Source organism: Glandiceps talaboti, chromosome 1 (assembly GCF_964340395.1).
Source record: "Glandiceps talaboti chromosome 1, keGlaTala1.1, whole genome shotgun sequence".
Lineage (NCBI taxonomy): Eukaryota > Metazoa > Hemichordata > Enteropneusta > Spengelidae > Glandiceps > Glandiceps talaboti.
The window spans coordinates 35,844,047-35,859,304 of NC_135549.1; the positions used below are offsets into that span (position 1 = coordinate 35,844,047).

The following is a 15,258-nucleotide window of genomic DNA, read 5'->3' on the forward strand; positions in this document are numbered from 1 at the left end:
TCTGTATTACAAGTTTAAGCAAGGAATACGTTTGTGCTTGAGCACGCCAATACAAGCAGTGGAGTGCGTCAGCTGTCGCGAGCGCACTAAGCGTCGATTTTGCACCATGTCTATCTGTATACATTCTTTTTTTCTTTATTCTTTTTTGGAGTCTTCCATATTTATATAAACTTTTTTTTTGCGATTATTATAAAAAATGTTTCAAGTACATACATATAATTTTTTTAATTATTCCATTTCTGGCCGTATACCCAAAATAACGAATATGTGTAGACGTGTACAATGAGTTTATTAAAATAAGGCTTAAATATACTATAAATAAAGAAGTAAGTACCCGGTATGTAAATGTGACTCATAGCTAACTTGGGCCTTTATTACCTGTATGACATCATTATCATTTTCGAGTTTTACCAGAATTGTTGCCTCATGCCCCTGCATAGATGGATCAGTTAAAGTTCTACATCATGGTTCTAATACTGCAAATTTAGTTTCAAGGCTAACAGCCAACCTTCCATTAGATATATCTACAATTCCACTAAAAAGAATTATATGGATTGATCTCAAATATCCTGATACAAATATGTAGATATATAATATATTATTAGGGAAAAATATAAAGTATCAAAGAATTAATTAACTATTTACAACATATATATTCAGCTTATAGAAGATCATACAAATTGCTTGGTGGATTGAACAAAGCTATATTAATAACCTCTGGTATATTAATTTCAACAGCAATCTTAGCAATGGTTCCAGCTATACCTGTTTTATATCTGGTGTTGCAGTTGTGCCTTTGATACTACTTAATATAATAAATTCTATGTTATTAAATTAAAACTGAAGATATATACAAAGATAAAACAGTGGTTGATATTTCTGACTACAAACCAGGTTCCCCATTCTATTGATACAACTAATTGTACAATGTGTTGGTCTAAGATCCAAGATTTATTCATATATAACTGAAAATAATCCTGGTGGTAAAACTGCTAAAGGTATCGAAAAGAAAGTTATTAAAAAAACAATACGCCTTGGAAATTATTATGATACGTTATTTAATAGTAAACAGATGCATCACACCATGAAAACAATGTGAAATATGAACCATCAATTAGGTAAGTATGAAATTAACAAAGTGCAAGTGAGTAATTTCGATGATAAAAGATATTTACTGGATGATAGCGTAACATCGATGGCATATGGTCATTATAAAATATGATTAAAACGCATTGTTCTTGTACATGAAATCTAGGAAATGGTATTGGAAAATAGTGTGAGAAAGGATATTTTCTAGCAGATGGTTGTTACATTTTCCTGTGTATTAATTAATTTACAAGAAAGAATTTTGTACATTTATGTCATTCCAATGAATTCTTGGATGAGTTTTTGGTATTAGGATGCTAGGGGTAATTGCAGCCGGCTCATCCATTTTTACAGGAAAAAAAGGTGTTGCTTTAAAATCGGTCCAAACTGTGGTTAAAGTCCTATACTACTAATGGTTGTCAGACTCATGTAATTTGCATTTGATATCGCCAATTTTTTTCGCCATTCAAGATTCACTATTCAATGCAGTACTTCACTATTTGTTTGTTTAAAATTACTGATCATACAACAGATATCGTAAATACAGCTTTCATATCAAACCACATTTCCCATTGACGTGTTTCCATATTACCAATTCACTGTTCACCCATAAGGCATACACCTAACTATGTGAGTAATTCACGGTCCCTCGAGGAAACAGGTGTATCATACTGCTCTTACTTGACTATTCAGTATTTGTCTAATGCCACATATTAAATAATGCGTTGCATTATACACTAGGTTGTTGCCTTAGAAACAGCTGGAACCGGCGTCACATGTAATGCTATATGTCCTGGTTGGGTAGCAACAGACTGTAAGTATTGGCAATGACGTAATATGGCTTAGAACTTATGTAATGAAAGTTATATATTGGGGATAAAAAGTGTGTATGTATGTATATATATATGTATGTATGTATGTATGTATGTATGTATGTCTTTCTATGTGTGTGTGTGTGTTTGTGGACAGGTGTGTGTATCTTTCTGTCTGTGTCACCTTTTTATCAAAAAAGGACTAGCTCAAGAACTGATTAGGTTTTGGTAAGGATCCATGAACATTAATGAGCTATTTACATAATTAATGATTTCGGTAATTAGGCTATATCTTAAAAATGCACCCTTCAAACCCAATATAATTTGGTACATAAATTGATGATAACAAAGTGCATGTGTCATATGAAGTTTCATAATGTAGCTTGTAGTTTTAATGTATCATTCGCATAATTAATACTTCTATCTGTAATTAGGCTGTACATGAAGAGTGGGCTAGTGCAACCCTCAAGTTCCATATTATTGGTATGTACATTCATGATACCAGGGTGCACGTCTCATAAAGCTTACTCATGTAACGCTTAGTTTTAACAAGTCGTTTGCATAATTAATGATTTTCAGTAATTAGACTGACATAAAAATGCACACTTTCAATATAAATGTAATATAGTTTTGTGTATACTTGAAACATAACTGTTCACATATCTTCTGAAAAACTCCGTGATGTAGCTTTTAGTTTTGATAACTCATTTGCATAATTAGCTCATGTATGGGAAGTAATGTTGTTGCGATGTCTGTCTCTGTGTCTGTGTCTGTGTGTCTGTGCAGAAATTGTGTTCCACTAATATCTCAAAAAGTACTGCAGCAAATGTTCTGCAATTTATAATGTGGCATTGTCTGGCTGTAACCGTTCTGCATTTCACTATGTGGCATTGTCAGGCTGTAAATGAGTGCTGATTAGTTTTTGGTGGGGACTGGCTTGCATAATTAATGATAATTTGCATAATTAATGATTTCACATGTGGGGCTATATATGCATAATGGCGAATTCAGAGAAGCCTAATACATCTATGGATCATACAAAGATATAAAAGCACTGAAAGACATTAACTTGTGTCAAGTTAATTAAGAGCTAATTTGCATAATTAGTGAATGATTGTAACTCATGATATGCATCCAGAATGGCTTTATCAGATTTGATGAAACTTGCCAAAGATATTGGTCATACAGAAATATGATAGTTCTTAATATTAAGTGCTGTCAATTCATTACTCATTTGCATAATTAATGAATTTTGGCAATTAGGGCCTATAACCAAGAAAGACTACGCCAAATTTGATGAAACTTGCCGCAGATATTGATCATACAGAGATATGATAGTTCTTATGGCTGTGGACTTTGAAGTGAACGAATTGGGTCATTTAATGTAATGCCAATTATAGTGATCATGCTTAGTCTAACAGGTAGGGGGAAGTGAAACCATTTTTTATATAGTAGGCACCCAGGCAGGCCTTAATCAGTCTTTATAATGTCATGTGTATTTGATCTTGAGGCAGACTTTGGACTTGAAGGAAATGACACCATGTGTGTAAGAATGTAGATCCAGTGAGTGAGTCAACTATTTATTTTGAATTTATTACATTACTTATACAGGTTTTTTGTACACCCAAATATTGATATTTCATTTTCAAAGATATGAGAAGGCATACGAAAGATTCAAATTCGTTTTTTTGTATGTCTTGGCTTGTTTCACTGTAATATTTTTCAATGTTGCTACACACAGAGAAGCCGTTAAGTAGGCACCCAGCCAGGCCTTCATCAGTCTTTGTAATGCAACTTGCATTTGATCTGTTTCTTGAGGCAGACTTTGGACTTGAAGGAAATGACACCATGTATGTAAGAGTGTAGATCCAGTGAGCGAGTCAACTGTTTATTCTTTTCTTCCGTAAGGAAGAGATGTATTTAGTGGATGGAAGTCTGTGTGTGTGTCTGTCTGTTTCATTGTTTTCTCTATAACGGCTTGCTCAATTCAAACGAAATTTTGAAGACATATTCTGTAGGGCAATGGCAAGACTAGATAAGGTTTTGGTAAAAATACCGTGAATATTAATGAGCAATTTACGTAATTAATGGTTTTCAGTAATTAGGCTGTATCTCAAGAATGAAAGCTTCAAATTCATTATAATTTGGTACATACATTTGCGATACCAAAGCGCACCTGTCCTGAAAATATTACTGATGTAGCCTTTAGTTAGTCCCCGCCAGACGAAGTCCGGTTGGGGACTTATAGATTGAGTTCTGTCTGTCCGTGCGTCCGTCTGTCCGCAGCTGTTTCTTGGAGATGCCTGGACCGATTTTTTTCAAACTTGGTACAGGGGCAACATACTATGACATACATATGCACGTCAATTTGTTTTATGATACGATCGAATATGGCCACCAAGCAGCCATTTTGTTTGCGAATTTTCCCTGTCCAAAGCCATAACTCAGACATGCATGAACAGATCTCATTCAAAGTTGCTATTAGGACAGTGTTATATAACATACATGTGCATATTCATTGTTGTCGTGATACAATCCAATATGGCTGCCTGGCAGCCATTTTGTTTATAAATTTTCCCTGTCCAAAGCCATAACTCAGACATGCGTGAACAGATCTCATTCAAAGTTGCTATTAGGACAGTGTTATATGACATACATGTGCATATTCATTGTTGTCGTGATACGATCCAATATGGCTGCCTGGCAGCCATTTTGTTTGCGAATTTTCCATGTCCAAAGCCATAACTGAGACATGCTTGAACAGATCTCATTCAAAGTTGGTATTAGCACAGTGTTCTATGACATACATGTGCATATCTATTTTTGTCTTGATACAATCCGATATGGCTGCCTGGCAGCCATTTTGTTGGCACAGTTTTCATGTCCAAAGCCATAACTCAGACATGCTTGAACAGAGTAGTGATATAAAAAAACAACCATATGAGGCCAAACAACATTAACCAGGTTTGAAAATGACAACATAAACTGCCAGTTCCCTAAAACCCAATCATAGCGAGGACTATGTCATTTTCAATGACTTGTTTTATTAAGTTATTGGCATATTTTCGGTAGGCCACAAAAAAGAAAAAAATAGTTTCTGGTTAGGAAATGTTGTCTAAAGTGGTACCATATTCTAAAACATAATTGCCTCAATTCAAACGAAATTTATTGCGTGTGTTTTGTAGGGTAGTGACAAGAACTGATTAGGTTTTGCTAAACATCCCATGAATATTAACAAGCAGTTTACATAATTAATGGTTTTCAGTAATTAGGCTATATCTCAAGAATACATGCTTCAAATTCAATATCATTTGATACATACATTTTGCGATACCAAAGCGCACTTGTTCTAAAAATATTATTGATGTAGCTTTTAGTTTTAATAAGTTATTGGCATATTTTTGTAGGCTACTAAAAAGGAAAAAATAGTTTCTCGTCAGGAAATGTTGTCTAAAGTGGTGCGACGATGCGATTCTTTTTTTACATTCTCAACAAATGTTAATCAAACTACTTATCATTGCAGTTACTGTTCTTTTTATTTAGTACTTTACAGCAAGTGCGTATGTGGGACAGATGTCATGGGCTAGTTCATGATTAGTTTTGCAGTTGTCTTCACTGGTGGCAATTAATGTAGGGAGAGTTACTTTTGTGTTTTCCCTTTCATCTGCAGACTGAATTGGATTGACAAACATGAAAAAAAAATTAACACAGGAAGGGGGTTACTTAAGTGATGGGCGCTGACCAGAAACAATTTTTTTTGGCCTTGAAAACTCTTTTTGCAGTGAGTGCCATGCTAGAACATTCTATAAAGCTTCACATTACATGTTGTGGTTGGCCAGGAGATCACTAATAGCAATGGGCAAATAGCAATCAATGAAAAAAATAACTTATTGCATATGTTCTGTTGTAATCCAACAATTGTCTGTAGGAACGACAATCTCAAATCTTTGCCCTTACGGAAGGCATTCAGTTTAAATGTGGTATTACATTACTCTTACAGGTTTTTTTACACCCTTTATATTGATGTTTCTTTTTAAAAGATAAGGGAAAGGCATACTAAGCATTCAAATTCGTTTTTATATGTCGGTTGGTTTCCTTGTAACGTTTTTCAACGTTGCTACATACAGTTCTTTACCTCAGTGAAAATGGTTGCTTCATCCTACCTTATGTTTGAATGCCTTGTAATGGGAAGTGGTGTCCTGCTGTATGCAAAACATCCTGTCAAGTTTTATGAATGAAATATATCTGTACAATCAATTTAGTCGAACTAATTAGCAAAGGCGGTTCATACACTTTCCCGATCTGTAATGAAATTTAGTGGTGTCAATTAATTGCTCATTTGCATAATTAACGAATTTTAGCAATTAAGGCCTACACTAAGAAAGACTCCACCAAAGTTGATGCAACTTGCCACAGATATTGATCATACAGAGATATGAAAGTTCTTAATGAAATTAAATGGTGTCAATTGCTCATTTGCATAATTTATGAACTTTGGCAATTAGGACCTATTCCAAGAAAGACTGCACCAAATGTGATGAAACTTGCTAAAGATATAGTGAACTTACTACAGATATTGATTACACAAAGGTACAACAGTACAGAAAGACATTTCAAAGTCTCAGCAAGCACATTAACAACATTTCCCCTCATACAGGAGCATTTTCAGTTTATCTCTATTTAAAAGATTTTCAGTAATTAGGTTATATCTTAAAAATGCACTCTTCAAATTCAATAAAATTTGGTACATACTTCAACCATAACTAATAGCATATGTTTTTTTGCGTTCCAGCAATTATTGTATGTGAGAATGAATATCTAAAGATTTTGCCCTTACGGAAGGCAATCAGTTTAAATTGGTTCTTGATAGATTCCAGGTTGTTAAACAAGGTTGTGGAAAGATGTGATAAACCTAATATAAGAGTTGTGTGCAGTGTTTGACGGAGTGACAACTTCCACATATGTATTACTTTCAAAAACTTTTATTCCAGTTCTAGATTGCATATTCCAGTTTCTGGTGATGTCAAGTGTCTGCTCTTTACTATTGAGCATTAATTTTTAATTTCCTTCTTGTCGACATAATAAACATCATAACTATATTATTAATATGGTCATCTGTTAGTAACGAATGGTCAATGCAATACTGTACTTTATCTGGAACTTTAATTTCAGTTTTAAAGAACAGACCGCTTGGGCAATATGATATGACATGGTATATTGAATAGCTTAGTACTTTGAATACACACGTAGTGATGGTTTGAATTTATCACGATGTACTCAAGTGATGGGCAGCAAATGCCAATATCATACACGGTGTAAAATAACTATGATGGCCGATACGGTTCTTCAAAATTCAAAATTCATAATTCACAATTCGGAAAAAAGATGGCGGAAGGCTCCACCCATTGCATGACAATTAGAGATGTAATAAAACAGTTCTTTCTATATTTAACAAGACGTATGTATGTATGTATGTATGTATGTATGTATGCATGTATGTATGTATGTATGTATGTATGTATGTATGTATGTATGCATGTGTGTGTGTATGTCTGTCTGTCCATCAGTATGTATGTCTGTCTGTCTGTCTGTCTGTATGTATGTATGTATGTATGCATGTATGTATGTATATATGTATGTTTGTCTGTCTGTCTGTATTATGTATGTATGACTGTCTGTCTGTCTGTATGTATGTATGTATGTATGTATGTATCCCATATAGCAATCGCAAAGGGCTTTGCCCTTCGGAGACATTTTGGGGACGGGGAGTTGCTTAGCAGATTTGTTTGTAGTCTGAGGGTGTTGTCTCCTGTGTAGTCTTGTTAAATATAGAAAGTAGTGTTTTATTACATCTCTAATTGTCATACAATTGAATTTGAAGAATTGTATTGGCTTTCATAAATAACTGTCTGCTTTGTTTCTATCCATCTTCATGGGCTGTCAGTGTTTTGGAACCAAGTCGATGTTTTGGCAAAGAAGAAAAATATCTCACGAGAAGAGGCGAAGGTAGTCAAATAATTTAAAGGGCCACAAGCTGAGTTTATAAGGTTTTTTTTTTACTCAAGTAAACATGTCTACATAAAACCTCCATTGAAATAATAATTGTAGTATAGTGTTAATGTTGATGCCATCTATGACATTACAGTTGTCCGCTGGTTTTGTCAGAACAATTGATTAACTGGTAGAGATTTTCTCGACATTTTTAGCTCTACTGTCAGCAAAAGTTGAGGTTTAGAGGTTGATTCTCACTCGTTGTCCATCGTCATGTGTCTGTCTGTCAATTTTTTTTATTTTCATCTTCTTCTCCATCACCGACAGTCAGAATACTTTGATATTTTGTCTGCAAGTTCCTTGGGGGAAGGCTATTCAGATTTGTTCATGCCAAGTTGATCTGTGCCATTTTAAATTTATGAAGAATGTTTTGTCAAAAATGATATTTTCATCATCTTCTCAAATACTAGTCAGATTGCTTTAACATCTGCCATGTAGATGCACACAGCATAGCCTACTTAGATTTGTTCATTTCAAGTCAGCCCCTGTCCTTTTCTATTTTTGATGATTTTTGTTGTATTTATTGAAAAGAAAATTAGATATGTAATGAGCATTGTGGCCGACACCATATTGGAAATCAATTTACTATACTGAAGCAAACAGCCACTTTTCAAAAGACACTGACAAGAAGGAAATGTAATTTTACGCACCGTGCGCCCTTGCAGACTTTGGCACAAATCCGATCTTTGCACCCCATCTACAGAATGGAACATTCCACTGTAGGTATCATATTCGAAGTTGCTAGCTACCGTATGATATTATAAACGATTTTCGACATTGTCAATCATAAATAAAACCAATAATAATAATTCTACCATTACCTCATTTTGAAAGGGTAATTACTTTGTGGTTCATTTATGGAGTTTTGATTATGATCAATATTGGTGGCTAAATCGCCACGTCAAAATTGTCAATGAGGTAATGTTACAGCCATGTTTTCACCTCAGTAAAACTTGTACGTAGATTCAACTAATTGAGGTCAAAGTTCTTTCACTAGTAAGCCTTTAAAAAAAGTCATGAGATTGTAGTCCAGACTTTCGTTTTAATTTTTCATTAAAAATTTGCGATATGAGGTCATTTCGCTGTTTTAAAAATCATTATAATGGTGAAACACTGAATTTTTAAAAACCAATGATAAAAAGTAGTATTTTGTGATGTCTTCTACCTCAGACCACTAAAATTAACTAATAATTGTTTATTTTAGTCGATGAATCTAGCAGCTCAAAAGTGAGGGATAGTCATTGAGGAGACAGTAGATCGTTTCATTTGGCCTCAGACCACTGAGGCGTGTCATTGGAAGACGCTAGCGCCAGCACTCTGCACTTTTCAGTTAGGATTAACAAAATATCCATTTTTGCCTACATTAGTAAGTCTACAATTCTGATTTACACGCTGTATTTTGCCGTGTCACATTGAGTTATGAGTAGAACAATTTAAATACCAGACGATGTTATGTCTAGTACAAATTGAAAGTTGTTGACAATTAACGGGCCTTTAGATTTGTTAAGCCCTTGCTGTGTTTTTCCTGCTTTCTTGTCATATTTATTTGGTTATATTTTATATTTGAAATTACACATAAATATTTTTGTGTGTCAAATTCCCCATTTCTTGTTTCTTTTTATTAGCTGTTTATATTTTTTCCTGTTTTCAGATCATTGCATGAAATTCTTACACCTTAAAGTTGGTTGTCATGGAAATGAAAAACATGAGAATGAGATATAGCACAGAGTCAACACAAATGCTTGAATAAATGTATAATTATATAATTGGTAAATTTCTATGTATGCACAGCTAATAGACTGGTGTATATTGCCAGAAAAAGGCCACTATCTTAATCTAGAATCATTACTTTGGGCATTTTTGGCAAAAACTGTGTTTTTGGTTAAATTTGTTTGGAAACTGAAATGCGAATTGCCTCAAAATTATTTGAGATCCCTAAAACAATTCATTCATCATTAAAATTTTCCAGGGTTAAAGCTGTAAGACACTGAAATTATTTATAACCAAGCTCAAAAATCCTTCTTTTTTTTTAAATTTGTGCATTTCCCTGTCAGATTTTGCGTAATTTTTGCATTTTGTAAAATGGTGACTATGATATAAAAATGCATTATTTTTGATCGTTCATACTATGTATGAATCTTGCTACCGTACTTGTCGTCATATCAGCAACATAACAGTCATGCATTGCAATATTGTAACAGTAGGTTTGCTAATACGATCATTGTAACATTGTAACGAGTATCAAGCATCACTGTACTATAAATTGTTATACAATTTGAAAGTTCGCCATACAGTACGGACCACCACACAGGCACTCGAATCAATCTGTATGATTTTAAAAAAAAATATGTATAGTAAATAAGAGGACTACAGTTTCATCATATGAAACCACAACCACTTTATTACTTTGCTAAAAACAAAACTGCATAGTAAAGACCTGATCAACAGAACCACTTCTACACAAAAACGAAAAAAAAGAACAAAAAAAACAAAAAAAACAAAAAAAAACAGCAGAGCTATTCTGACCGATAAGTTGCTTCTTTTATACTTATGAAGAATTACGTCATGGGATATGTTTAAATTATATCTTAATACCAGCTGTAGGCATAGTCAATTGCAACTGATGGTGAAGTATGAGTGTGTATCACAAAGAGCTTGTGGTAATGTTTCACGCACGATTTTTCACATAAACCCTTGCAGGATCCCAATGACATGATATCAGTAATCACTACAAATGTATTAAAGGAGGTAGATTTAATTGTGGCTGAACATTCTCTTTGAAAATAGGCTTCACATAACAGTTGCCTCAACCTTCAACCTTGCAATCAAATATGTAAATCCCTTTCGTTATAAACTTTAATCTCTTCTTTGTTCTTACGTGAAATCACTCTAGCGATTTACAGAAAATCAAATCACTGTAGCGATTTACAGAATTCAAATCACTGTGGCGATGTAAAGAAAGTCAAATCACCATAGTGATTTACAGAAAATCAAATCACTATAGGGATGTACATAAAGTGAAATCACTATAGCGATGTACAGAAAGTCACATCACTATAGCGATGTACAGATTTAGTCAAATCACTATAGCGATGTACAGAAAGTCAAATCACCATAGTGGTGTTCAGAAAGTCAATTCACTATAGCAATTTACAGAAAGTCTATTCACAATAACAATGTATATAAAGTCAATTCACTATAGCGATTTACAGACAGTCAAAGCCATTGGTTTGTTTCCTATTAAAAGTTTAACATATTTAAAATATGAGATTTATTTATTTACAGCTTGAAATAGTTTCTGAGAAGCATCCATCAAAAGAATGCATCACGGTGGAACAGGTAACTATGTTTTTAATGCACCACATGAAACAGTTATGTTGTTAAAGTATCATGTGGACACTGAACAATTTTGACTCCAAAGCAGGATACACATGGCAGTGAGTAAACTTTGAATAGTATCGAGGTGGTCAATACGACATTAACCAAAATAGTAGTAAATGGATGTACACTCAGGGGTTTATAGGAATGAGACACAAGTGCGCCCAGCCATGTACTCTCCTATCTCATGAAAAAACTCAATATCAAGCAAACCTGGTACAAATTTCGGTACTAAAGAGTATATTTGCATGTCACTGACATTTCACAACCTGTATAGCAAAAGACACCAATATTAGTTGCAAATGTACTGTCACATTTTGCCAGTTACCTCCAATGTTTAATACATACTTTAAACACCATTCAGTGTCAACCCCATATTAATAATGTTACAAGACATTGACCTTGAATTCACCATTATCTTCAAGGTCAAATAACCAAACATTGTATTTTGACCATAACTCAAGAATTAGACTTAGAGTCCATTCAAGTGTCCACACCAATATTGTAAGTTTTCTTTTATACCTTGACTTTTGACCTTAAATATAATTTAATCTTGACTTTGGTTTTACTATATCAGACATATGCACGTTACTTAATTATGGGACCTTGACCTTTATGGGAAAATGATACCCACATTACCAATGGTAAACTTTCTAATGAGGCATTGACATCTGGCCTTTCTTTACAGCTTGCTGACACAGTTAAGTATGTGTGTTCATCAGCAGCAGACCAAATGACAGGATCTTCATTGGTTATTGATGGTGGTTGGACAGCCAGATAATGTTAAAGGCAGTGGAGCCATGCATATAACAACAGATTCTTCTTATGTTCTCGACCAGCTTCTTGTATAGCTGGTTTTGCCACTAGATTTGCATCCTAATCAGAACTGGACCTCGCATAAATCAATAAGATTACTGTACACACACACACACACACACACACACACACGCACACACATGGACAATCTATCAACATGTGTATGGACCTCTGTTTTTCTTTAGTAAAACATTGGGTATTTTTACTGTTTACTTAAAACAATTTTACTATGTTTCTGTACTTGAAAGGAAGGCTGTGAAACAATATAGATTTGTCATGTTCATAACTGAATAATTAAAAAAAATGTCCCCATCTATTCCAAGCCGATCAGACAGAGATCAAACGACCATAGAAAGAGCTGCGCAAATTTACCTTGGGTTCTGCTGAGTTCTATTGGTGTGCGTCCTCGCGGTAGAGATAACTTGCCACAGGTTGATATGTGAATACCAGATTTAAACTGGCTGCATGGGGAATCACTAATTATGCAAATTACTCATTAAAACTGAAAAACTGTGGTAAAAGGCTTTTTTTTGGACAAGTGTGTTTTCTTAGGTTAATATATGTGCCAAATTATACAGAATTTGAAGAGTGCATGATACTGCTTAATTACTGAATGTAATGTGGGTATCATTTCCTGTAAAAGTTGTATCACCAAACATCATAGGACAGGTGCGTATTTATTATGGTTGATATATGTACCATATTATATGAAATTTGAAGCTTGCATTTTTAAGAAACAGCCTAGTTACCTAAATAATTAATTATGATAATTTTTCATTAAAACTAAGCTATATCAACAAATTTTATGTGACATCCGCTTCATTATGGTTACGCATGTATTGAATGTTATTGAAATTCAAGTATGCATCCTTAAGATATATAATTACCGAAAATCATTAATCATGCAAATTATTCACTAACGCTATAAGGTATATCAACAAACTTTATAGGGCGTATGGACTTTATTATGTTTGATTTATGGAGCAAGTTATTTTAAAATTAATGTATACAGTCTTAAAATATAGCCTAATTACCGAAAATAATTAATTATGCAAATTATTCATGAAATCTTTAAGCGTAATCAACAACTTTTATAGGACATATGCACGCTTATGTTTAACATATGTACTAATTTGTATTGAAATTAAAGTAAGCCGTCTTAAGATATAGCCTAATTGCAGAAAATCATTAATTATGCACATGATTCATTTACTCTGTAACTGACTTTATAGGACAAATGTACTTTGTTATGTTTAACAAATATACTAAATTTTATTGAAATTATGTCAGCCTCCAAATTTTTAATTTGACTATGATTTTTAGTGCCCTCATTAGAATTCAAAGTTATTACTCCAAGGACTATTTTGATTGTTGCTCACGTTTTTGAGCACATCTGAACTGAGATTCAGTAGTGCTATAGATATTCTTAAGGGGGTGTAAAATAAGATTTGTTCATGACATGATGATTCCATCAGTGATATGCAAATTAGGGCTAAAATGTGTATTTTTGATTCAAAATCTATAATTCCAAAACTACTTTGCTGATTGGGCTTAAATTTACTGGGAATGCATCTAGGGATGTATGGACAAAGCAATATTATGCATACAATGAGTTATATGCAAATTAGGTGTAAGAATGTTCATTTTTGGTCAAATTTTTTTATCTCAAAAAGTACTTGGTCAATGAAATGTTTCTGAAAGTGTTATTCTGCAGATTTTCTTCAAAACATTTTGACAAATTTGGCCCTAGCAACCATGACCACGCCCTTAGCAACAACCAAATGGCAGTATATTTTGGTTAAATAACAACATCATCTGGTAGGCAAGTGAGTAAACATTCAAAAAAATGTTAGGAATGTAATAGGTCCTGAGATTCTTTCTCGTCAACAAGTTATTCTTGGTTGTACAGAATTTTCAAGAATAGCAAATTTTTACTACTCCTTGGAAATCAATTTCTTTACAATTGCAAGTCAAGCTACAGAAGACTATTTCGAATATTAAACGTTTTTGCTGTAATGTGAAATATGCTCATAACGTCGAAAAACAAATAGCCAGACAGACAGACAGACAGACAGACAGACAGACACACACACACACACACATACACACACACAGACAGACATCACCATTTCAATACCTTCGCTTACGGGAAGTAAAAACTATGACTATTTCGTCTGCAATTCAACAGTACTTTATTATTCGTCACCAAAGCAGTACAGCCATGTCGTGCACAGATGGATAACATCAAGGCCCCAGAATATAACCATGAACACTAGATATAGTTGTAAAACAGACAACACTAGATATTGTTACTAACTACAAACAACAACAAACGACTGGGAGATGCCGAGTTGGCACCAACAGCAAGGGTGCCTGTTTTATTAGCTCCCCGTATGGGAAGTAATGTGGCGGTGTTGCCTGTCTGTCTGTCTGTGTGTCTGTGCAGAAATTTTGTTCCACTGATATCTCAAAAAGTATGTTCTGTAATTTTCTATATGGCATTGTCAGGCTGTAACTGAACACTGATTAGTTTTTGGTGGAAGTGATTTGCACAATTAATGAAAACTTGCATAATCAATAAACAAAGATATAAAAGAACTAAAAGATATTAACTTGTGTCAAGTTAATGAACTAATTTGCCTACTTAATGAATGTCTGTCATTCATGTTATGCATCCAGAATGGCTTTGTCAAATTTGATGGAACTTGACACAGATATTGATCATACAGAGATATGCAGTTTAGCTAAATGTGGTAACAAGTACAATCCAGGTATGTCATAGAATTAGTCCGCGTAAAATCCCGGTGATGGCAGTCCCAGACGCAATCCCAATGCAAGATCAGTGTGTTCATCTATGCCAACCCATTAACATACTAACGACTTCAGGTTAGGGTTAATATATAGAAAGCTATCGAAGTAGTGGAATGGGTTAGGGTTACCATATTAGTGAATCCAGCTTAGGGTTAATTAGGGCACCAAGGTCAAAAATTTGAAAAAAAATTGCCCGGCTTGAAGTACAAAAATTGACATCATGTTTGGTTAGAATAATATCTGGGCCTTCAGAAAACTGTTGTTGCCCCTCTGGATTCTCTTGCGCAAACTCACAGGAGAAGGT

At 34.1% G+C, this 15,258-nt stretch overlaps 1 protein-coding gene across 3 annotated transcripts in view; it reads left to right on the forward strand.

The window, feature by feature from the left end:
- Window positions 1-14,239, forward strand: part of LOC144436680 (D-beta-hydroxybutyrate dehydrogenase-like) — an 86,639-nt gene extending 72,400 nt beyond the window's left edge. For 2 of the 3 annotated variants that reach the window (XM_078125528.1, XM_078125536.1), the window contains 4 exons: window positions 1,828-1,900; window positions 7,843-7,904; window positions 11,235-11,288; window positions 12,016-14,239. In XM_078125528.1, the coding sequence (XP_077981654.1) occupies window positions 1,828-1,900; window positions 7,843-7,904; window positions 11,235-11,288; window positions 12,016-12,108 (282 nt within the window). In that variant the 3' untranslated portion in view covers window positions 12,109-14,239. The remainder of the gene's footprint in view (window positions 1-1,827; window positions 1,901-7,842; window positions 7,905-11,234; window positions 11,289-12,015) is intronic. The other variant, XM_078125544.1, reaches the window with a different exon arrangement.
- The last annotated feature ends 1,019 nt before the right edge of the window (window positions 14,240-15,258 follow it).